Here is a 25,791-nt window from a genome sequence, read left to right on the forward strand (position 1 = left end):
GCAATATGAATGACACGTCATTCCGTGAAACGCCTAGTCATTACACGTATTGCCGGCAAACGCTGTATTACTTTCATTATTACTTTTTTTAACTGAAATTATGCGCCATTTCAGGGACTGCCGTCCATGGCAGACGGCAAACGGTGATACCGGCCGAATGATTGAACGTTACAGTGTCTGACGGTTGTATGTTTAGTCAATTTAGTCGTCGAATTAAGATTTTACCACATATCTCGTTGCAAGTGTTTATTACTATATAAATATGGATATCCACAAGGGTGTATTTTATGAAAAAGTAAACCAGTATTATCAAGTGAACGAAGACGCCAAAAAGCCGTGGAATTATGATGAAATGAATGAGTTAAAAACAACTTAAACCTAACCTTAAATCATTCGGACTGCAACACCGCGTAGACGGCAGTCTGTGAAATGGCGCATAATTTCAGTCAAACAAAGTACAGTCCATCTAATTTACAAACCGTTGCACGTCATTATCTACGTCAGAGATCGAAGTTGACATAGTTGCCAAAGTATAAAAAAATCCTGAATCCATTTTAAATCAAATAGGTCACATAATTATTATTATACTCTTTACAACGACTATTTAAATTCTTACGTGACATTTTTGAAATAAAACACACCAATTTTGTTCTAAAAAGAACAGATTTTATTAAATAGGTAAAAATATAAAACAAGAGGTATTCACTTTAAAATTTAAAATAATAAAGTACAAAAAGTGTCCACACCGCAACTGTCAAATAAGTGTTACCAATTTATGCCAAAATTTCACCTTCGTTCGATTACAGTTACAATGTGTTCCGAACAAATGTTCTTTATAAAAACGCTGTATAATGCATTTATACAAATTAAATGAAACATATTGTTGTCTATTTCTTTAAGTTAACATTAATAGAAATTTTTAAATATTAGTTCTACGCGTATATAATAAAATATGTCTAGTGGCTGTAATGCCAGTGTACTCGGCAAAGTGATTCTAAAAAGAACACACCTACCGCCTAAATATTTCGTGTTGGTAACATTTGACGTCACGGGCTATGACGCTGATGACGTGCAACGGTTTGTAAATTAGATGGACTGTAATAATGATTGTAATACAGCGTTTGCCGGCAATACCTGTAATGACTAGGCTTTTCACGGAATGACCGTGTTACACCAATTGCCTACGACATATATATGACGTCAAATGCGTTATGTGTTATTGTACTTACTGTTTCAAAGATATTTAGTTGGTTCCATACTTTATCTTAACCCTGTATATAAATTAATTATGCCAAGAGTTATTAAAATTTCTAAAGGCTTAAAGCAGTGGGATGTGAACTCACTGATTTCATGGAAGGTAAAAGACAATCAAAAAATTTCAAACAATTTGAGTTATTAAAGGGGAGATTGACAAAATCATTAAATTTTCAAAATGACAGCATGACGACAGATAAAGACAGAACAGTAACAACACTTAAATTTGTATGTCGCCACTTAAACTGGACAGAACATAATTGGAAAAAACTATTTCATGAGGAAATGCTACATCAAATTTTTAATTTCGACGAAATGAAACATATGTGACGAACAATCAAAATCAGGTGCATAACATGTACAGTAAAATAAAGTTTTATTATGAACTGACATATATTAGCTTAACACCATGATACTTTTAGTATCATACTGTTTTTAATTAATACTTATTAACATTAAAGCAGCGTTTAATAAGATAACATATTTTAAAATATTTTATTGCTCTAACCTCTGAGGTTTTAATTGTAACCTATCAATGACTTCTTGTGGCATGCAGTAAGTAGGATTAATCTTCTTTACAGAATCATGTCCCAAAAGGGACAAGGCTGCTAACCCAAATATAGTATGAAAAGGATCAGCAATATCACCAGGCCTATCTGCAAATCCTCCTGTCTCTGTATCTTGACAAGCCAAAATAAAGTTTTTCAGAGCATTGGCATCAATCCAATGGAGCCTGCCTAACATGGTTAATGATGATAATACCCACCATGAGTAACATACATCAGGTAATTTTTCTGGCCTGCCATTTAAACCACCTGATGGTAATTGTCTTTCACACAACCACCAAGCAAGGGTATCTCTATCAATGGCATCTAACCTATAAAATAAAAAAAGTTATTACTTGTTTAACATTATGCAAACAAATTATAAAAAGTGATTCTATTAATGTTCTCACTGTCAAATAGCTTTGCTGAGACTTTCAAACTACTTAAATTACAATATATTTAATAAAATTAGCCACTTCATTTCTCATATTTTACCATCCACCATTTTATCTTTTGTGCTCTTCACTAATCAGCAGCAGCAGCTTATGATCAGCAATAGTAACTTATGTTATTGACGAAAAGTCTCACTAACCATTACCATTAACTTACATTTAATATTTCTTCTTCTGCCTGTAGCTACTCATTGCTGGACATAGGCCTCTTCCCCTTCCTTCCACTGATTTCTATCTTGCATGATTTGTATTCACTGCTTACCTGCTGTTTCTCTTATGCCATCTATCCAGCTCTTTTGAAGGTGCCCTACACTTCTCTTGGTCTTTCTTAACTGTCATTCTTATAATATTTGTAACTTATGTTTTTTTTCAAATTTCTTCTTTCCTGATTATATTTCTCAACAAGACATTGAGCATTGCTGGTTTGATAGCTCTCTATGCTGTTTTTGAGTTTGTATGTGCTGGCTTTTGTTAGTGTCATGGTTTCAAGACCATAGGTGCTAACTGGTAGAATACAAGTATTATAGACCTTTGTTTTAAGATGTATGGGTTGGGTCTTTATTTTTTTTTAGTATATAGCTAAACTTAAATTTTACCGAATACTGACCATGTGAGCTTTATCTATCTTGCAATTTCTGTCTTTTGGTTTTTCTTGCCTAATTAGATAGTGTAGCCTAGATATATTTACTTACCAACCTTGGTGGTTTGGTGGGGTGGTTAGTTTATGGAGTTTCAGTGTGAGTGTCAGTATCTCTACAGCATAGTATTTTTGTTTTTCAGTAATTCATCTGAAGCACTGTATTTTTAGATATTTAGTTTAATTCTTCTATTATTTCAGACAGATGTTCTACATTTTCTGCTATCAGGAATATGTATTCTCCAAACCTCGGATGGTTAAAGTATAACCTGTTAATATTTATTCCTTTCAGGTACCACTCTAGTTTTTTGAACATGTCTTTGAGTGCTAACACGAATAATTTAGGTGATATCATATCTCCTTGTTTAACTCACAAATAGCAAAAGTATGCTTTTTTGACCTGTAAATGTTAATAAATAAAATTCTCCCTCTAATTATCCACAGGAAACGTATAGGTTTTTGTTCGGGAGGTGTATGCAACATAGAAACTTTTCTGAATACCTTGCAAGGCCAAAGTCCCTTACACAATACTTTTTGCTAATTTTCCTGAGCTATATCCCGCTGCAACTTCAAGCAGACCATATTTTCTATCATTTCTAGTTCCATAATGAAGTTCCTATGTATACTTTTATATTTGTATTTGGATAGCAAAAGAGGATATAAATACACATATGCATTCAATATATATAGTTAAAACTATTTGAAAACTATGTAAATGTGAAATTTACATAGCAATTGCTTATTTCTCAGGTTCTAAATTATTCATAAGAATCTAAATACATATAAACTCACCTATTTGTAATAGATAAAAAGCCAACACAGCAATACATTAACCCTGCATGACTTTCTGAAAGTGGCCTAGATCCGAAACCACCATCAAAGTTTTTACATTGTATAACAAAGTCTATGGCTTTATTTACATCAATTGCATCCATTTTATTAAGCAATGATAATGTTGCAACTGCACAAAATGAGAACCTAGTGTCAACTTCACCCCACTTATCTCCTGTAAAACTACCATCAGGTAACTGAAGGCTTGCAATATATTTAACAACACCCTCTACATTTATTGCCTCTAATTTATTATAGATGCAGAGAATTTGAACAGCACTAAGTGTATGTAAAATATGGGGATCATGGTTTAAGCAGGCACTAATTCCACCACTTTCTGGATCTTGGCAATTCTTTATGTATTCTGTGATCTAAAACAAGATTTTATTATAATTAAAAGAAACTAATTCTGATATGGCATGTGTAGAGATAAGAATAAAACAATTGATTTCAAGAAAGAAGAAAGAAAACACAGTACTCCAAACTGTCGTTTAGGGAGCACACAAATACAAATGGTATTTATAGTTCAATAGAAACATTTATAGAGAGGGAGAAACATTTCAAATAAGATAGACTAATACCTAAACTATAGAAATATATCAGAAAATATAGTGAAACACATGAAATAAGAGTAATGTCCAAAGTTAGATAAAGATTTCAACAGAAAAGGTTATCTAAAAGTTAAATGATTTAATTCAAACTAAAATCTACAGATCTTTACCTCTTCTATACTTTGAGCTGGAGTGGCGTTCATAAGCTCTAGAGCCCCAAGAGCCCAATACATGCCCGATATTCTCAAATAATCTGTCATACCGTATTCATATGTACTTTCTTTTTGTCCATATTCTTTAATAAAATCTATGTGCTTGTCAAGAAGTATATGTGTTGGAATGTTTTCCTGGAGTGTTACATCTTTTATTAAAGTTGCCATTTTGGCAGCTATTGTAATAACTTTACTGCAATGAGTCTATTGTGAATTGTGAATGTGTGCCTATCTTTGCTTATTTATTGTTGAAATTGAAATAATTGTTGTTTTTGACATTTTTGACAGTTAACACGTGGTATTGACAATCCGCAAGCACAGAACAAATACAAATGGTTTTCTGTTCAGTGCCGCATGTGATTTTAAATTTCTTTAAAGTAACCACACACGTATAAATAGATTCTGTCTAAAGAAAGGATTCTTTGAAAAATCCCCCCAGTTTGTACATATAAGATATACATCGATACTAGTAGAAACGGTCACAAACCAGCTGTAGAAAATGCGCAATATTATTTATAATTATTCCATATTAGATTTAATTCGAGGTCAGTTATCAATTAATGAAAATCTGTAAGCATGAAATAAAAGTTACACATACACCCATATTAAATATTTTAGTGTAAGTAACTGCACAAATCTCCAATCAAATAAATATAATATAAAAATATGAGAATCTCGATAAAAATAAACAATGAGGCGGTTCGGAGAATCTCAAAAAGCTTTTTCTCGATACCCCCTTTGGGGTTCTAGCAAAATAAATAAAATCTAAATACTTACAAACAACGTCTTTTGTCATTCTTCCATAATATTATGTACCTATGTATGGTTTTCTTAAGGAACTATTATTTAAAAAATTTTATCTAAAATATGTTAGTCGATGTATCCTTATGGTTCGATTGATTTAAATATTATTCTATACTTTTAGTCCACCGTTATATTTACAGTGTGTATATTTCGACAATCCGGTGGGCATATTGTGGGTCAAGGTAATATTAATAAGAAGAAGATTTGAGTTTTCCAAGTCAACTTTTGACTTTTCCAACGTCAACTTTTGACGTTTACAATAATTTATAAATGGTGGCACTTTTTGTATTAAGTGCAAATTGTGAAAATGGCTAGTGTCGGTTTTAGATGGCTAGATATTTTGGAAAAAGAATTTGATAAAGCCTTCGTCGACTTAGATCTAAGCATCAGTAAGTTCCATCATTTGTTATCTGCCATTTTATTTAATTTTTAAGAAATTACAAATATTCTACACCAGTGTCATTACTGGTTTGATTGTTTTCATTGGCAAATTGTAAAAAACATAGATTTTTATTAACTCTACAATAATAACGTTATTGGTGTATCTGTTAACAAATTAATTTGAACTTAAGTAAAAGGAGACAGGTCGTTTTCTTTCAACATTTATTAATTTTAAATACACCTATTTTTCAAATAAAATATAAATCTGAAAACTTTAATAACTTTGAATTGCAGAATAGAAAGATCTGTTCCACACAAAAAGGTGGTTGATTTTCCAGTTGATTCCCCTTTGTTTTATTTGAAATTATATTTACTGTAAGATTATAATCAATGCATAATTAATTATATATTGAGCATACATAAAGACTGTCTTAGGTAGTTTTTTTGGAAAAGTTTATTAAATATATTTTACCAAACGTTGTTAACTGATAGGAAATAATATCTGGTGTACAGAAAAGAATTAAAATTGACTGAAAGTTCAGATATTGAGTTAGTTTTATATAAAAAAATTGCCTTGCATTACCTAAATCTGCATAAAATATATATTTTGTGGAATTACATACAACAAATATGATCAATATGTGGCTGGTTTGTTGGAATCAGCACCCTATGCTACAGAACTATATACTTTACTACACTATACTATACCACGTAAGGTCCTAAAGACCTACAGTTTTTTGTATCAGTTTCAAAGGTTTGGTTTTGATATTTTCTTTCATTTCTGACATGAACATTTCATGGCATAATACTGTTCAAGATCGAAATTTAGGATAAGAAAATATTCTTGTTTATTATATTGATCAAAAAATTTCAGAAACTAAAGGTGTTTTCTCAATACTAATAAACTGTATTTTAGGTGAATTGGAATCTGAAGAACCTAATTTGGTCTTCAATGTTCGTCAGAAGCTATGCACTTTAAGTTCTTGCTTTGCACAACTTACACATAAAGCACAAACCATTTTTCAGAACAGTGCAAAGGTAGAGGTAAGTCATATTTTAAACTAGTTTTTCGGTACCGTCTATTTTACGTTATCATTAGATTTATTGTTAAGATTTCAATTCAGTGATGCAATTCAGTAATGCAGATATTTTGGAAATATAAACATTATCAGCATGTTTTACTAAAAAACTGGAATATAACTAAATCTATACAAAGTGTCTAAAAATATGCCCTTAGTCAGATCACAAACAAAAAATTTAAATAAGGATTTTTAATTGGATTCTGAGGGCACTCTGAAAACCTCATATAGTGAGAAAAATATTAGAATTGAATGATTGCAATTAATTCACTGTAGAAACCTTTTAAGATCAGAAGAGAATTTTGGTTGAAAACTTTGCTGTTAAAGTATAAGTGTTCAAGTGTATAGGGGCTATCCACAAAGTGTGGATAGCCTCTATAATAACCAATATTCAATAATGAATTTACAAATATATTGCATTTACAAATAATATGTTATTGAAAATATTGTATGTAACAGGAAGGTTATTAAATGAAATATTTTGGCATTTGCTAAACCTGATATTTTAGACAGTATGAAATAATAGCCAATTATTATATTTAATAATAAATAAATAGTTCTTCCTTCATCATTAGACATGGCAGAATTTCTAAATTTAAGCTTCACCTGTTCAAATTTAGAGTGTGTGAATAATTAAGATATTATTATTTAATAGTGGGAAAACACATCTTATGGGGAAACACATTCTGTGATTTTGTTTTAAGAAGTTATAGTTCAACTGTTGAAGGTCATATTAAAGAATAACAAGTCAGTGTATGATAGAGATTTATCAATAAATTCCATATCCATGGTACCATAATTAAAATAGATCTTATTGCTTTATATGTTTTTAATTTAACATTTCAGAATTATTTTTCTGTAGCAAATTAGTTCAGAATATATATATATATATATATATATATATATATATATATATATATGTATATATATAAATGTGCACTCGTAAGTGAATGGGATGTTTTCGGCCAATTTGGAGATAAAAAAGACGAGTTGTGCTACTTTATATATATATATATATATATATATATATATATATATATATATATATATATATATATATATATATATATATAGAAACTAACAAGTTTTCCCTGTATTATGCAGATTAAGGTTCAACAATTAAGACCATGTGGAGAAGAAGGTACAATGGCTGATCTAATTAATGAAGTTCTTCTTCTTTTTATGTAGACATGGCTGTCTTTTTTTCAATGAAATTAAATTATAAAATTATTAAACGAAGAAATAACCAAAATACCCAAAATTACCAAACCATTACTTATTATTAGATTGGAAGATTATAAACTTGACAGTAAAAATTCGATATATTTTGATCAGAGTGTCCTATCAACAAAAATCAAAATATGTTTTAACCCCTTTGTGCCAGACCCTCATTCAGCAAGTTGGGTCCTATATACGGATTGGAGCACTTACTGAGTGGCTTCGCATGGTCTGTTAAAATACAGTATCACACTACAACTAATTAAAGTTAGTGTATTAATAACACTAATTTTAGAAATAAAATATTTTTATTAAATTTATTATTCTACATAGTATGTGAGCTAAATTAAATTTATATATATAAAATACCATTTCAAATGAAAATTATTAAAAAATATAGGAACTTCGGAACACAAAATAAACGAAAAATTCTTTTGAAATAGTACCATGCCACGAGAACAATTTTATTTATTGTGGTACTGGTCAAAATGCTCTTTGGAACACAATGCTACATCAAAGCCAGAACAAAAAAGAAACATATATTTATTTTTATTTTTAGCAATGTTATAGCAAACAAAACACCTTCGCCTTTTTTGTTTATCTTTACCAAGTATTGAAAGATTCGCGATATTCAGAATATTGTGGATTGTAATGAGACAGTAATTCATCACACAATTTTTGTGTAAACTCCACAAAGGGAATTTGTTTGTTGGAGGCGTTTTGGTAGATTACTCTAACGTTCAACACCATTCTTTGAAGCATGTGTACTCCTAATTTTTTGAACCAGGTGTAGTTCTTTCTGGCAGCATTATATGGTTCAATTTCTTGATCAATCATATCTACTGCACCCATGTTCATGTTATAGTTAGAGTGCCCGCCGGCAAATTTTTTTAGAGATTTATACTCTCTTGAAACTTCTTGTACAGCTTCCTCAGACCAAGTCTGCCACAGTTTTCCTCTGTGACTTTTTTTGGTTCGGGGGCGTTTTCCCCCTATATTTTCCGAAACATGACCGTTTCACGACATGTGCAAAAATGATAAATATAATAATAATATTCTCTAACGCCATAGATGGGATGGTAAGGGTGTCTACCCCCCTCCAAACATGACCGAAAAACGGTCAGTGCAAAAATGATAAATAACCAGCTAATTTTTTCTGTATGCCTTGCTTTAACGAGGAAACTAACGGTTCTATTATTGTCTGACACCAAGAGCAAGCCCTTTTTCCATTCTGACACGTCAAACGTGGCCTTCTCACACCATCTCTAAAATGATTAATACTCGTCAGTTATCGATATATATTGTCAAAAAAAGCAATACTTAATGAATGCTAAAAAAGTCTGATGTTTAAATTGGAGCTTGGTTTAAATAATAAAGATTAGTTTTTATTTATATAAAAAAATGTATAAAAATACAATAATAATTGTCAGAAATAGTAAAAAAATTACGAAAATAAAAAAAAATAGAAAAATTGCAAAAGCATAAAAAAATAGTAAAAAAAAGTTATAAAGTCATTCTTCTTCACTTTCTTCATCATCGTCAGAGTTTTCACTGGCATAGTCAGATTCTTCATTTTCTGACTCTGTGATTTCATTTTCAGAATCTGAAATTTACCAATTGTATTTATTTTTAAGGAACTGAATTAAATATTTCAAAAATGTATATTACATAATGTTAATTTACCTTCATCAGCAGATGTTATATCCTTAAACGAAGGGCTTTGGGGACCATCGAACCAATAATGTACATATTCATTATCAATAAATGTCCACCCACAATCCTCGGGTATGTATTTTGTTGGTTGCCTTAAATGTGCATTGCACCAATTACTAGAAATGAACATGGTTCTTTTTATTTGCTGAAGAAATTCAGCTTTACTTGGTCGATGCATTTATTCCTTTGACCTGCCACTTGAAAACAATCTCACTTGTTTTTGAGTATGAAAATGCTTTGTCAAAAAGCTCAACTCTCGCTAAATTGAGGTCAGTCGATTTCACAGAATACAATTTGCACACATTCTTTTCAGTGTCATGAAAAACGCCATGATTAATAGTCATTTCTGAAGGAGAAATCTCCAGAAGTTGCAGGAAAGCATTTTGATAATTTATATTGCTTTTTAAAAGTTTAAATGGCCTTCTTTTGTCTTTCCTAAACAATGAGGGATTATAATCATTGGCCGTGAAAACATGACAGATGATAAGAGCTATTGCCAACTTTATCCCCATTATTTGGAAAATTTCATTTATAAAAAGGTATTCCTTCTTTGTGTTAGTGCTCAAATCAACAATAATTTCAGCACCCGACTGTAAGTATTTCATATTGGCCAAAATTATAGTTGGTATATCGGAGTCACTGCAGCGAACGTGAATCTTAGTCTCTTGTAAGTTGATGAATGTGATGGACAATTTTTGTTTCAGCCTCTTCATGCATGGAAGAAGAATTTTAATCGATGGTTCTGTTCATATGACCATCACGCCCTTCAAAAACGCAGTTTTGCCATCGGACCACGCCGAGTATTCGTCATTTTTCCAATCTTCTATTAAAAATTCTATAAACTTTTCTTCAAAGTATCTGCTTTGCAATAATTTAGAGAAATAAAATGGACGCCTATTTTCTCGGCTAATGATATATTGTGTTTCATTTCCATCTCTTAATTTATGTTCGTAATCTTTAATAGAAGGCTGGTTATACTTATCAAAAACAATATGTACGTTATTTTTCTCGAAAACTAAAAATTTTAGTATGTGTTTAGAAGTAGCTGAGTATCTCTCTGGAACATTGGTAAAGGTGTGAAGTAAATAAAGCCATCGTACATTGTTATTTCTGGATTTGGAGGATCAACATTAGAACTGTGGTACGACTTCAATTCTGCGAGGATGACTGACTTCGGTGTTTTACAGATAAACCCATCACTGTGACACAAAGAAAATAGTATAGGTGTCAAAGGGTAACTTAAAACTTTTTCAAGATCGATCCCGTTTTGCATTGCAGCATATAATAATCGTCCAAAAATATCTCGCTGAATGTTGACTTCTTTTACTTTATTGCTGATTTTTAGTTTTTTTTTGTTCTTGTAGGCAAAGTTAAATATTACGTTTCTCTTAATTGGTAGATCAAACCTGTCTGGATCAGTACAATTTTCTGAAATAAATGCGCTACGCTGCTCATTTCCTTGTATTTCTATGTTCGACAAAAAATATAAACTTATAAAAATTATTATAAACTGGCCACACTTTGAAAAGCTTTTACCGCCCATATGCTGATATCCGAAAAAGAATGTCACGCACACCAAAACCTAACCGAAATACAAAAAAATTCTAGAACAGCTGATTATGGGATATTTTGAGAATTAAATTAATTAAATTACAATAAGTATGTTTAAAAAGTACACAATTAAATTATTAAACAATATCTAACTCATCACGATTTTTTTTCAATTTTTTAAAATGATTTTTTCGTTTTTTAAATATTCATTTATTTATTTTATTATTATTTATTTATTATTTAAACATTCTAATTTATAATTAAACAATGATTGCTGTAATAAATATATGTTTAAAAAACACCTATTTATTAAATAATTAATCTGATAATTTTTCGACTGTTCTAACAACCATTCAAATTTCGTCATTTTGTGTCATGTGGAACAATTTCACCCAATCATGTCAACATTAGACTGATAATTGCATTCAGTGCAATTTTCAATCCCTATGACAACACGATCGAGTTTGACAACTTCATCCAAATAAATTTCAAAATGTCACGTTTCGGCAATGAGAATGTTCAAAGTATAAATTAATATAAAGAAGCAATTGGCTTGAATGTAAAGGAGAAAAAGATAACAAATCACTCGAATAAATCAACTGCTGTTAGCGAATTAGCAAAAAGTGGTGTAGAAGAACAACAATTGCTAAAAATTACTGGTCATGGCAATCAGAATTCTATAAAACCATACTTGAATCTCGATCAAGAACACCACAACAAGATTATAAATATTATGCGTGGTAATAGATCTTCTATAGTAGAGAACAGCAACGAATCTAATGTTAACTTAAATTTTAATAATTGTACTTTCACTAACTGTACTTTTAATAAATAAATGTTTCGTTATGTTGAGTTATGATTTTTTTTTTCGAAAAATTATCCGCCGAATATCCCTCGGACATTGATGAATGCCTCATAATTTCATGACAAATTTCTCAAGCTCGTTGCTTGGTAACAGCACTCAGCCTTCGGCTTCGTGCTGTTACCAAGGAACGAGCTTTCGATTGTTATGAAATTATCTCGTCTGTTATCAATGTCCTAGGGATATTACTACTGAAAATAGACGCATACACTAGGCCCAAGTGCTACTGAAAAATTATATTTTAAAAAATGTTTTTTTGAAATTTTACACTATATGCCCCGTTTTGAGTGTCAGACAAGTTATAAAATGTATTCAACATTTAATTTAAAAGAGAAATATGTTTGAAAAAAAAATGTTATTATTTATTTTAGAGATGGCGTGAGAAGGGCACGTTTGACGCGTCAGACTGGAAAAAGGGTTTGCTCTTGGTGTCAGACAATAATAGAACCGTTAGTTTCCTCGTTAAAGCAAGACATACAGAAAAAATTAGCTGGTTATTCATCATTTTTGCACTGACCGTGTTTCGGTCATGTGGAGGGGGGAAGGGGGGGGGTGGACACCCTTACCGTCTCATCTATGGCGTCAGAGAATATTATTTCCTTTTATTATTCACTGAAATCAAGCCATTCAATAAATATGGCAAGAGTATGTATCATTTTTGCACATGTCGTGAAACGGTCATATTTCGGAAAATGTAGGGGAAAAACACCCCCGAACCAAAAAAAGTCACAGAGGAAAACTGTGGCAGACTTGGTCTAAGGAAGCCGTACAAGAAGTTTCAAGAGAGTATAAATCTAGTGCCCCCGGCGGGCACTCTAACTATTATAATGCTCCATATGTGTAGGCTTTTTGTAAGAAACTCTACACTTTGTTGAAGTTGCATATCTTTGTTTTTCTTCGAAACCAGCAGTAAGTTTTGTAGTCAAAACATAGACATCCTATTTGTCGCGAAATCTTACAACTAGCATATCCTTATTTCTAAAAAAAACACGACTGATATTTATCTAGGGGAAGTCCTGAAATTTCTTGAGCCAGTCCTCGTCTTATATTTATAGTGCCTGCTACAAAAGTATTTTTTGATATTAGAAATTAAGCCAAGCGGACAGACAAATACCAGCTATCTAGGATTACTTCACGACCTTCTTCCAATACATTCCGCCAAGTGTGTTGTAAGAATATTCAATTGAAATTGGAATAGAGAAATTAAATTAGATAGCATGGCCGTTAGATGGAAAGCATAGTAGACGTCTAAGCAGTTACGAAAGATTGCCTAAGAACACAAGTGAACTTCGTGTTGCTTTTATAGAAGAGTAAAATAACATTCCCCTTGGAGAATATTTGAACGCTAATTAGTGGAATGACTCGAAGGATGGAAGCCATAATATGTATAAGCTAGAAGAGGTAACACTGATATTGTTCTATTGTTTTCTTATGATAGTACACCACATAGATAGAGGGTTTCGCAAGTCCCTTACTTATTCATTGATCCCAACAGGAAGGCGTTATAAAGCCGGAGCACATTCATATTCAGCTTATCTCTTAACAGTATTTAAATTAAATAAAGACTGTCTGCATAATACTGTTTAATACATAATTTTGTTAGTATAATATTAAAAATAAACATACAAATGGTTTTATTTACAATTTCACAGCATAAGTACATATAGTAATAAATAACAGTTTGTATCTTACAACTTTTTAAAAAATGGCATCTTTAAAATATAAATGTTGATCTAGGTATAACTGTTAATCTCACATTTTGACTTTCTTGAAGTTTTTTTATTCCTCCTAATATAAAAACATCTTTTATATGATAAAAAGTCGTAAAATTATGGTAAAATTCAAAAGATACATATTTATTTTATTGTAGATAAAAATACTGGCTTTATGTTTGTGTCTGGATCATTGAAAAAAATATCAAAAAGTGTAATAATAATAAACAGTTAAATAAAAATACGATGAAGTGAATTTAAGTTAAGATCACTTAACTGTTAAGATACACCTAAGTTATGATTTCTGTAGTAGTTGATTCTTCTGTTGTTGTAGCTGTTGTATCGTCATAATCTTCATCTTCATAATCGTTCCCATTATTATTTGAACCAACATCTGCCCTTATGTCGATATCATACTTCATTTTCCTTTTTCTAGCGGGCCTTCTTGGATTTTTCGTGTGTTCTTCGCAATCAGTACCTGCTCTTATATCTATTAAATTCCTTACATTCTGCTTGCATTTTCTCTTTGGCTTGGGTTTTTCACCAAATATTTTGGCAATAGATTCTCTTAGGGTATCATTTTGTAGAGGATTTATTGTTGACGTAGGTAAGAATGGAGGTGGCCTAACTGTATCATTTTGTTTATGTATAATATTCTCTAGTTTTTTAATGACGTTGTTTTGACATAACTGGGAGTCTCTGGAGGAATTATTTATCTTTTCAATTGACGTAGTTAGTGATTTAGTTAATCTTTGAATTTCCTTATGGATTTGATAATTAGATACATTTTCTGGTTTTTCGTTGTAGAGTATATATTGAATGTCCCTGGTAGTTCTTTCCAGTAAAATTAACTTGTCCAGAATAACCTGCAAAACAATTTGAATGTTAAAAACACATTGTGCAAACAAAGATTACAAAATAGCAACGAGTAATTTCAGATTAATTTGCAAAAATAACATAAATAAAATACAGATATAGAATAAACAATTAATAAATAAACACTGGCAAAAACGAATTTTCGTTATACTTTTATTAACCCTTTCTATCCCGGGCCTTAATTTACATGTTGGTCCCTCAATTCCAAAGGTTTTTTCATGCTTAGAGTCACATTGCCTTATACAGTGTGGAAACCACTTATGGAATAAAATTATTTGTGTCCTTATTATAGAAAATAATAAAAAACTCTGGGATAGGTTAACTTTTAAATTTAAATATGCGCTTTTTGAACATAAATTTAAATGTAATGAGTGATCCACGCAAGTCTGGCATAGTCCATATTCCTTATTTTTATTGAAACACCCTGTATATTTTTATGTTTTTCTCTCTCTCTCTTGTCGTTTCCTCATTGCTGAGGATCGTGATTTCCTACAATGCGGGCTGTCAATTCTCTCCATCTCTTGCGATTTTGGGCTGCTCTTATGGACTCGGAAAACGTCTCTCCAGTGGCTTTCTGTACTTGATCTGACCATCGGATAGGTGAGCGTCCTCTGCCTCTACGGCCTTCTACGTTTCCGCATACAATTAGTCTTTCTAAGTTGTCATTGTCTCTTCTCGCAATGTGGCCAAAAAACTTTAAAACATTTGCAAGACACTGAGAGGAGAGTCTGGTCTGAATGTTTAGCTCTTCGAGAATCGACTGATTGGATCTGTGCTCCGTCCACGAGACGCGTAGCATTCGTCTCCAGCACCACATTTCGAATGCGTCAATCCTTTTCCTATCCTCTGATTTTATTGTCCATGTTTCGGCACCGTAACTGAAGATTGAAAAAATGAGTGTCCGTACCAGTCTCATTTTGAGTTTTTTGAATAAAGAGCGGTCCTTCCATATTTTTGACAGTCGACTCATCGCGTTCTTGGCCATCCCTATTTTTCTGCGAATTTCCGTATGGGAGGAGGCTGCATTGCTTAAGGAAGATCCTAGATACGTGAACTCGTCTACTTTCGTTTGAAGGATATTCGCGTGGTCCACAATCATGATTTTTGTTTTCTGATTATTAATCTTGAGCCCACACTTGTTGCTTTCGGTTTCTACTCTCTTTGTCAGTCTCGACATCTCCTCTTCAGATGTTGCTATCAGTGTTGTATCGTCTGCGAATCTTAAGTTTGAGATCTTTTTTCCTGCAATGGAGATGCCGCCTCTCCATCCATCGAGTGCGTTCCTCATTATGTATTCTCCATATAAATTGAACAGGTCTGGAGATAGTATGCACCCTTGTCGTACACCTCTGCTGGTTTTGAAGGTATCAGATTGCTGGTTTTCAATTCTTATTTTAACTGAGTTATCTTCGTATAAGTTTTTAATTAATATTGCCAAATGATCTGGAACTCCCATCTCATGAAGAACTGTCCAGAGAACTTCCCACTTCACACAATCAAATGCCTTTTGGTAGTCTAGAAAACAGATTATTATTGGAATTTTAAATTCGCGGGCCTTTTCTATGAGCTGCCGCATATTAAGGATTTGCTCTCTCGTACCCTTCCCTTTGACAAAGCCTGCTTGTTCTTTATGGTTTTAAAAGATTCTTAACAACCTGATTTCAACGAACTATATCATGTAGGGTATATAATGAATAATATAAGGTGAAATTTTGAAATTAATAATTTATCACGTGTTATCTTCTTCTTCTTCAAGTGCCATCTCCGCGGCGGAGGTCGGCAATCATCATAGCTATTCGGACTTTTGAGACGGCTGCTTGAAAAGTTCATTTGATGTACATCCGTACCACTCTCTCAGGTTCCGCAGCCATGACATTCTACGCCTCCCTATGCTTCTCTTTCCTTGGATCTTTCCCTGCATGATCAGTTGGAGCAAGGTGTATTTCTCTTCACGTGTAATATGTCCGAGATATTCCAATTTTTTTGTTTTTATTGAATTTAAAATTTCCATTTCTTTGTTCATCCTTCTCAGAACCTCTTTGTTTGTGACGTGTTCTGTCCATGATATTTTCAGAATTCTTCTGTACACCCACAGTTCAAATGATTCCAGTTTTTTCATTGATGTAGCATTCAAGGTCCAAGATTCCATTTCATAAAATAAGGTCGAAAAAACATAGCATCTCGCCAACCTAACTCCTAGTTCCAGTTTTAAATCCCTGGTACATAGAACTCTTCTCAGTTTGTTGAAATTTGTTCTAGCCTTTTCTATTCTTATTTTTATCTCCTGATTGTAATCATTTGTGGAGTTAATCATTGTTCCCAGGTATGCATATTTGTCCACTTGTTCGACATTGGTTTCGTTTATAGAAGATTCTCGTTATTTCTTTGAGTTTTCGATATTCTCATAAATTTCGTCTTCTTGACATTCATTGTTAGACCATACTCTTTTCCATATTATTATTTTAAATTAGCTAAATACAGACAATAATACACTTCTACTCTAAGTGTCAGTATATTGGGGAAAATTTCTGTTTAGTAACCGTGTTAAACCTAAATCGGTCAATAATGCGGATTATTATTAATCAGTTATTGATTTAATTTTACATTAACATAATAAATTCCTAATTACGAGCTAATTTCTTGCAGAAATAAAAATGAAATATTTAACTGAGACCCACCGAATTGAGATTTTAATGATGATAGGTTACGGGGAGAATTGTAGAAGTCAAGTTGAAGTAGCAAACTTATTTAATCAGAGGTATCCTGAGTTGCCTAATATTGCACGAGGTACTGTGTCTAAAATTTGTGCACAATTCAGAGAACTTGGACATGTCAAACCATTAAAAAGAAAACCGAACTTCATTGAAGATGAGGTGAAAGTGGATATTTTGTTAAGTGTCGCAGAGAATCCAACGTTAAGTTCACGTCAAATTGCACCTCAAAATAATGTGAGTCACACAACTGTCTTAAAGTGTCTGTATGAAGAAAAACTTTATCCATATAAATTGACTTTTGTGCAGGAGCTAACAGAAGGCTATCCAGATCGTAGAATGGATTTTTGCGAAAGAATGATGGATAAAATTAACACAAATGAAATAGCTCTTGGCACAATTCTTTTTTCTGATGAATCAACATTTACATTGAACGGAGAGGTAAACCGACAAAACTGTAGATATTGGTCAGCGGAGAGTCCTCATTGGATGCGTGAGACACACGGTATCCTCAAAAGTTGAATGTTTGGGCAGGTATTATAGGAGATCATATTATTGGTCCTATATTTGTAGATGGTAATTTGACGGCGGAAAAATATTTAAGCATGCTAAGAGACGATGTTCTTCCTCAGTTGGCTAACTTATCTTCTTCTTAGGGTGCCTGTCCGTTCCGAACGTTGGCGATCATTCTGGCTATGATGACTTTGTTGGTTGCTATACGGAATAGCTGTGTTGAGGTCCTTCTATACCATGCTCTCAGGTTAGCAAGCCAGGATATTCTTCTTCGTCCTGGGGCCCTTTTCCTTCAATTTTACCTTGTAAAATGCATTGAAGTAGCTCGTATCTGCCTTGATTTCTCATTATATGTCCCAAGTACTGCAGCTTACGGCTCTTCACGATGTTGACCAAATCCTAATATTTTTATTATTTTTGTCTCGAATACAATTAATCTGATAGACTCTTTTGCTTATTCTGCTCTATTTGATATATTTTACACTTACGGTATCTAGTACGTTTCTACTTTAGCTTTTGCTACAGCTACTTTTGTTTTCTTTTTGCGATATTTTCTTGCCACTTTTTTAGATAAAAAAATACGTCTGACCTAAGTCTTGTTCTAATAGAATAATCCAATGAAAGAGGTTACGAGAATAATAATTACAAGTTACGAAACCAACACCTTTGAAATCTAATCAATTTTATTACAAATTAATCAAATTAAGTATAACCGGCAAGTGCAAAATACAACAGCGATAATTTTCGTTTTAAAATTGTTATCTCGCCCCACATAATTTTTTTATTAATAACGAACCAGTATTAAAAATTGCAGTGTCAATGTTAACAGGTATCAATTTTACAAGCCTGTTTCGAATACAAGGTGATTTATCGATGGTCAAAATAATTTTACGGTAAAATATATTCTTTACGGAACCAATAAATACAAAAATAATGTGATATCTTCAAAAACTGAAAAAAATACATTCAAAAATGCAACTACGAGTATATCAGATCATAATTGTTGTTTTATTGGCGGCATTCAATTTGGCGACACAAATTTTTAATGATTTACAGCTTGTACAATAGATGAATTCAATAAAATTACAGGGAAGGATTAGAAGAAATAATAGAGAAAATTCGGAAAAAAAGAAAGAAGAACGGAATCCGGTGGAAACTTATCCACTATTCTGAATCGGTAAAGTGATGTCTCTTGTAATTATGTTAACACTGAAAAATAGTTAAAAACAGTGCTACAATATTTTTATTGGGACGTGGGCGTCCAAAAACTGCTACACTGGTATTCATAGTGCGTCGCCAGGAAGAGTCGCCGGCGGTTCTTCAGTTAGCGAACACTCCATCGAGATTTCATCCCCTATTTCATAGTCAATCTTCGGAGAACCGCTAGTGGGCGATCGGTTACTTACTACTCGATATGAAAACATAGACGTATTTGATGACAAGGATCTACAGCAATCGTACTTGTGAACTAGTCGACTGGAGTTACAATTTGCCAAATTTAAATGTAATCGTTTCTGCTCATTCATATTAATATTATAATGTATAATTAAAGTTTTTAACATTGGTAATAGTATTAAAGCTTTTAATATTGTTTTTTAATATTAATAATAATATTAAGTAATTAAATATTGCGCCTTGCATAAAAAAAGTACGAGATAAATAACTCGTTTTTTTATATGAAAGTGCAATTTTCTTGCAAATGCTTGGTTTTTTTTTACAAGATAATACAAATTGTATGAAGAGTAGCTAAGCGTTGGGTAGTCAGTGGCGAATCTACGAGGAGGGAAAAAGGATCTTCTAAATTTGCCAATACTTTGACTGAACACACAACCAAGAGAGGATGGAATGTTGTCAGACCATTATCAATATTGAAATATAACCAGTACGTGACAAAAAACGATGTAGAATATGTTGTATGGATAAAATTTGAAAAAACACAATTTACGAGTGTGCTGATTGTGACAAAAAAACCTGGACTATGCATAGGATATTGTTTTCGCAAATACCATTCAACCAACAGATAGATTGCATTCAGTATATTAGTTTAAATAAAAATTTTATTTTCTAAAGACCTTTTAATTGTTAGCTGATGTCCCACTAACAATTTCTAATTTGATTTTCTATTTTATACACATTGATATGTTATAATTACTCGTACATACATTTGTTTTTCTTGATTTGTTTTTTATTTATTGATATTATAATGGAAAAAGTGATAGGTTTGTATGGAATTTTGAATAGTATTGAGCAGGAAAATTTGGAATTTTAGAAAGGGAGAATTGTATTTATTTATTAATTACTTCAACACAGCTAAGTGAAAGAGCGCCAAATGGTGTAACATAAAATTGAAATCAATTAAAATGTTATAAGTCTTCTTCGTACAATCTGTCCAATATTTTGAGCTTGATTCGGTATGTGAGGTTCATTATCATCTAGTTCTTCTTCCACATTATCTTGTTCATCATTTACATCATTCACTTTGATCCCAATATTGTAAAGAACTGGACATGCCACAATTATTTCTGGAACTCTTTCCAATTTATTATTTAAACCCCGACTCAAACAACAAAATCTTTTTTTCCACAATCCAAACAATCTCTCAACGGTATTTCTCGTTCTAATATGAGATCTGTTATACCTTACTTCTTGTTCAATTCCAGGATTTAAAAGAGGCGTCATTAAATACGGTAAACAAGCATGGCCACTATCTCCAAGAAGAAATCCTGTTAAAGTGCCATTCTCGAAACGGTGTTTCACTGAACTATTATTGAAGATCATCGAATCATGTTCTCTTCCAGGCCAACGAGTTACAACATCGAAAATTTCTAAATTGGGTCCACCCACTACTTGGACGTTTATTGAAAAATATCTTTTCCTGTTTCTATATACCTCGGCCATATTCCCTCCAGGACTTTTTATTGGTATGCGGGTACAGTCTATACACCCTGTTACTTTGTGAAAAATTGGCAATATCGTAAAACAGCCTTTGGTTCTTTCGTTTTCGAGACCTTCAGGAAATTTTATATATGTGGGTAATAGCTTAGCAAGTAGGCGGGAAATTTTAGTAGGCAACTAAAAGACATAAAATGGGTGGAAACGGTAATCCACGTCGATTAATTTTCACCATTTTATCATTTATTACTGGCAACATTATTTCAATAACTGTTTGTTTTCGAAATCTATACCTTTTTCGAAATTCATTATCATTATAAAAGTGTAATGGATTTTGCATGTCCCTTATATATCTTCTGGGTACTTGTAATATATCGTTTTGTTCATTTATTTCTCGGTTAACTACATAATATTGATGTAAATCGGTCATCGCAAACGTATTTCAAATTGACGGGCGAATCGGCGAATCGCCAGAGCATGCATATACCTTCTCTGGCGAAGCTTCGAAAATCTCTAAACAGGGCATGCGTCATTCGAGTGTGAGATGACTGTGAAAGCGACTGGCGCGTACCCAGCGACATGCCAGCGACTGTTCGGAGAAAGATGCTTTACGCTTGCGTCAACCAGGCTGTAGGTCGACTATGAAACATAGATATGGTGGTGAACAGCCAGCGACGCGCTGGAGTCGGACTATGAATACGAACGCTAGTGTAGCCAATTATTGGAAAAATCCTTTTTATCGTATTGAATAACCATCTAATAAAAATGTTTGCTCATAAGTTTAACTTTAAAGAATTGGTATGAATCGTGCGACTTTTTTCGTGACATTTTTGTAGGTTTCCTCCACAATATAAATGACTTTTTGCGCAGTATTATAATCGTCGAGAGTTCCACTCCTGTATCGAATATCGTATTTAAAACAGACCTTTAACACAGTAAGGCAGCTTCCGCAGAACTCACTGTTGCTATGAGATGGGCCAGACCAGTTGAATAGTTTTTACGAAATTTAATTTGTTTACAAAATTTTTTGAAAAACGAGCTGATTTCTAAGGCTGGTCTAGATAATTTGACTAAATGGATCTCAATAATTCGGGTGTTATTCTCTTCGTTAAGACGTATACTAATAACTTTTAGAATAAATAATTACATTTATTTAATTCTTCCACCAACGAGAGGTTTCGCATACTACAATTTACTATACATCTTTAGATCTTACGGTACATGGTAAATTAAATGCTGAAATTACAAAAACCCGCATTAGGGTGCTGTCTAGTAAAGAAATACAGCAATTATGCCAATATTATATGTCTGTGATTATTAATATGAATTAAATTGATTAAAGCAGACAAAGTAAAAACAAGTAACACAAAATAATCTAATAAATTGAAATTAAATTAATAAATAACCAATAAATACTACTTACATGCCTGTACAAGAATTATTATTTAGTGATTTAAAAAACATAGTTCAAACTATCCTGGATTAGCTGGTGATGGGTGATCATCGGTTTTATTGTAACTGTTTGACAATTAAAGGGACGTTCTTGAGGGGAGTAAGACGTTCTTGATGTAAGACCTGAAGATGCATAGCAAATTGTACTATGCGAAACCGGTCGTTGGTGGTAGAATTAAATAGATTGTAAGTCTTATTCTTATTTCTTTTATCTATTTGAAATGGACTCACACAGACAACACATTCAAGATTTGAATTACATTTATGTTCACAAAATGTCTTTTAATTGTTTATTATTGATTCTATTTACTGCATTGACATCATGTGTCATGATATTGATGCCATGTATATCCCGTGCAAAACAATAAAATATATACTGTAATTCTATAATTCGAGAGTTTTAGAAAGTGTCATATCTTCTATATGAAAATACTTACCTTAGTTGTCGCCACAGATGTAGTCGCTGATCCATCGTTGATCGTAGTTTGGACAAATGTAAATAAGGCGTTTATATCAGTACCCACTTTTCTAATTTCATTTGTAAGCAGTTGTGAGTTAACTGTTGATTTTTCGAATAATGAAATTATATTTTGATTTGCTTGCATCATGTTCCGGTTTATTCTGTTATCGTGACTTTTCAGATTTTTTTCGAAATTCTTCATATCCTTTGCTTCAGTAGATAACCTACAAATTCATAAAACTTTAATATTATATTTAATAAAACGTGTGAAAAAAGTCATCTTGGGCCCTAGAAGACGTATTCGAAACTACAAATTGGTCGACATATGGCATCAACGTTAATAGTAACAATTTAAACCACATCAGATGCGCTGACGACAATCTGATTATAGCGAGCAAGTAAGCTCGTGGTGCTTAGTCAGTTAGATAAAGGATCATTCAAGTTTTTACCACTTCTTGTGAGGTTTTCATTTGATCTGTCGCCTCCACTGAAAGCATTTAAGCAGGTGCCCTCAATTTCTTTTGTCCATCACTACAAAGCGACCTCAAGGAAACAATATGTGCAACCCGTAAGATCTATTTCACATCCCACAATAGTGCATCCCACAGCGACTTGCTACGAAAAGGTCAATTCTCTGCATTGTGCGCTACAATTAATTATCGCCTGAGGATGCCGATTGGCTCGACGAAGACGAAGTTAATGCAAGTGGTTTAATAATTCCAGAACCGTCGTCGTCTGCTCTCCGGATTCTTCTTCTTCATGTGCCTTGTCCGTTCCGAACGTTGGCAATCAACATGGCTATTCTGACTTTGTTTACGGCAGATCTGAATAGTTCAGCAGATGATAATCCGAACCATTGCCGCAAGTTTTGGAGCCACGAGTGTCTTCTCCTCCCTGGACCCCTTCTGCTGTCTATTTTCCCTTGAACGATCAGTTGTAGTACTCTATATTTATTATGTCTCATAACGTGACCCAAGTATTCCAACTCTCTCCGGATGCCAGTAATAAAAGTATCTGAGTGTCTGGCAAACCTATGGACAGAGGAGTAGTAACTCCAATTGAATTGTTTTTTAAATACATATTTCTTTCTTCCAGTCTTATCAACAAAAGATTTAGGAACTCTATCAGTAGAATTACGACATTCCCTGGAGCAGATATTAAATCTAATCACAACCCTTTAGTCACCGAAGAGTTAGGCTAAAACGAATAGAGAAAAAAGATCTTAATTTTATTCACTGTCGCCCCAAATAACAGCTGAACTCTTAAAAATTATACAAGAGGACCACATCAGTGCTGTGGTTAAGTTCTTTAATGCTGTATATACTGGTTTAAAAAACAGAAATGGTTAGAGTCTGTTTTTTATAGCAATTCCGAAAAAAACGTCGTACAAAAAGATGCGAGGAATACAGATTAATTAGTCTGATGAGCTACACATATTGAAAAGTTTTTTCTTCGCATTATTCATTACGAAATAGACCTAGATTAAACCCAGTTTGGATTTAGGAATGCGCTGGGTACCAGTGAGGCAGTTTTTGGCTTAAATGTACTTCTCCAAAAATGTTGCGACCAACGTAAAGATATTTATGTGGCTTTCATCGATTACGAAATACTATTGGCTAATACCATCGATTGTATCAAGCGGCAAATGCCGCTCATATGTCGTATGTTATTAAAAACTATTATAATAAGAAACATTTCATACTTAGGGCATATTATTCGGTACATCGGTAGAGAATATTTCAGCTTATCATAAAAGGTAAAATCAAGGACCGAGGAATTGGAAGAAAGATGTCATGGCTCAAGAACAGAAAGAAGAAGATTCCTGCCTCGTGATTTTATTTCTAATTTTTGTTAAGAATGTGATTTTAATTTGAATAAAATGTTTTATTTCGGTTACATTTCCGTTTCTAATTGTATTGCCAAATGCTGAAATAAATGTTAGTTTATGAGTTTATTACCAAAACAAGGTAAAATACAAGAATGCACGAGAAGACCCATAAGGGATGAAGCCAAAAATGTATGTATGAATGGAGTAAGGAAAACGTAAAACAATGTAAGATTAGCAGTAAAAGTTTATTATTGCAAGAAATCTCTTGTTTTATTTACTATTATAGCAAATACGATTAAAACAATAACAAAGTTATTTTACCGGCTTTCCGGTAATTTTCGCAACATAATTGTTACTTTTAAGTAAAAATGGTCACTTGGGTGTTACGTAACGTTTAGATAGGGAGAGGGGGTCGTGTAAAACGTTACGGTGCGTTACATGGAGGGAAGGAGGGGTCAAAAATCTTCAAAAATTGCGTTACGTAATACTTGAACGCCCCCTAGCTACACATGAACTTCAATGAATATAAGGCTCAAAAATAAAAAAATAATAGAATGAATGAGATAAAAAATTAAAATGAAATGCATAAGTAAAAATATCATGAGAAGTAAATTGAGATGAACTGGGCGGATCAATGACTAGGTGGTACAATATTTGTAAATCCGTGGGATGGAAGTTAATTGGTAGTGCACAAAATAGACAGACGTGTAGGCATTCGTAGGAATCTATTCTTAACTGGATGATAGATATTCGATAAAGAAAGAACAACCGAAAGAAATACTTAAATGTTAAATGTACGATACATCCATAACGTTTCTGATATGACGATGTAAAACACAGAAAGAACGGATTGGTAAGATTAATATTCTAAGATTGCCTGTTGAAAAGTTGAAATGCCCTCCAAAAGATCACGAGGTAGGTCGCAGAAAACGTGTGTTCTGTTGCGCCCAACGAAGTAATTTATGGATGTAACGATATATTTTTTTAATATATCTCTAAAAAGTTTTTGAGAATTCACTTAAGTATAGTAATTTTTTTTAAATGATTAATAAAGCTTACTTCTTTTCCAACATGTCGATGAGCTTATTTAACATTACGCTTATTTCCGATTCTATTTGTGACTCGTCCATTTGCAACCGATGACAGCTTTCCAAAAATACATCTTGGTTGGTTAATATTTTCTCAATGTTCGCTGTCAGCTTTTTATCTAAATCTTTGTAGTCAACACCTAAAAACATTAAAAAATAAATCATAAGT

The 25,791-nt window shown here is 32.7% G+C and overlaps 3 protein-coding genes across 3 annotated transcripts in view; 1 reads left to right on the forward strand and 2 right to left on the reverse strand.

The window, feature by feature from the left end:
* Positions 1-1,085: 1,085 nt before the first annotated feature.
* Positions 1,086-4,773, reverse strand: RabGGTb (geranylgeranyl transferase type-2 subunit beta). Its single transcript, XM_072532959.1, has 3 exons — positions 4,441-4,773; positions 3,681-4,090; positions 1,086-2,131 (listed from the first exon to the last, which is right to left on the reverse strand). Exons 1-3 carry the CDS (start codon positions 4,648-4,650, stop codon positions 1,750-1,752), a joined length of 1,002 nt encoding a protein of 333 aa, XP_072389060.1. The 5' UTR covers positions 4,651-4,773; the 3' UTR covers positions 1,086-1,749.
* A 768-nt stretch (positions 4,774-5,541) lies between these two features.
* Positions 5,542-25,791, forward strand: part of LOC140441949 (uncharacterized) — a 131,994-nt gene continuing 111,744 nt past the window's right edge. Inside the window, exons 1-2 of the mRNA XM_072532961.1 lie at positions 5,542-5,675; positions 6,584-6,711. Of these exons, the coding sequence (XP_072389062.1) occupies positions 5,594-5,675; positions 6,584-6,711 (210 nt within the window). The 5' untranslated portion in view covers positions 5,542-5,593. The remainder of the gene's footprint in view (positions 5,676-6,583; positions 6,712-25,791) is intronic.
* The window catches only part of LOC140441951 (uncharacterized), a 54,808-nt gene continuing 42,664 nt past the window's right edge, over positions 13,648-25,791 (reverse strand). Inside the window, exons 6-8 of the mRNA XM_072532964.1 lie at positions 25,594-25,762; positions 22,684-22,930; positions 13,648-14,668 (exon numbers count right to left, since the gene is read on the reverse strand). Of these exons, the coding sequence (XP_072389065.1) occupies positions 14,093-14,668; positions 22,684-22,930; positions 25,594-25,762 (992 nt within the window). The 3' untranslated portion in view covers positions 13,648-14,092. The remainder of the gene's footprint in view (positions 14,669-22,683; positions 22,931-25,593; positions 25,763-25,791) is intronic.

Source organism: Diabrotica undecimpunctata, chromosome 5, assembly GCF_040954645.1.
Source record: "Diabrotica undecimpunctata isolate CICGRU chromosome 5, icDiaUnde3, whole genome shotgun sequence".
In the NCBI taxonomy this organism is placed as follows: domain Eukaryota; kingdom Metazoa; phylum Arthropoda; class Insecta; order Coleoptera; family Chrysomelidae; genus Diabrotica; species Diabrotica undecimpunctata.

Bases quoted from the DNA above. Each gene is read 5' to 3' on its own strand.
- RabGGTb (XM_072532959.1), bottom strand. From the start codon at position 4,650: ATGGCAACTTTAATAAAAGATGTAACACTCCAGGAAAACATTCCAACA. The intron at 4,091-4,440 runs GTAAAGATCTGT...ATCTTGTTTTAG, and splicing joins CAGCTCAAAGTATAGAAGAG to ATCACAGAATACATAAAGAA. The intron at 2,132-3,680 runs GTGAGTTTATAT...TTTATTTTATAG, and splicing joins TTTTTATCTATTACAAATAG to GTTAGATGCCATTGATAGAG.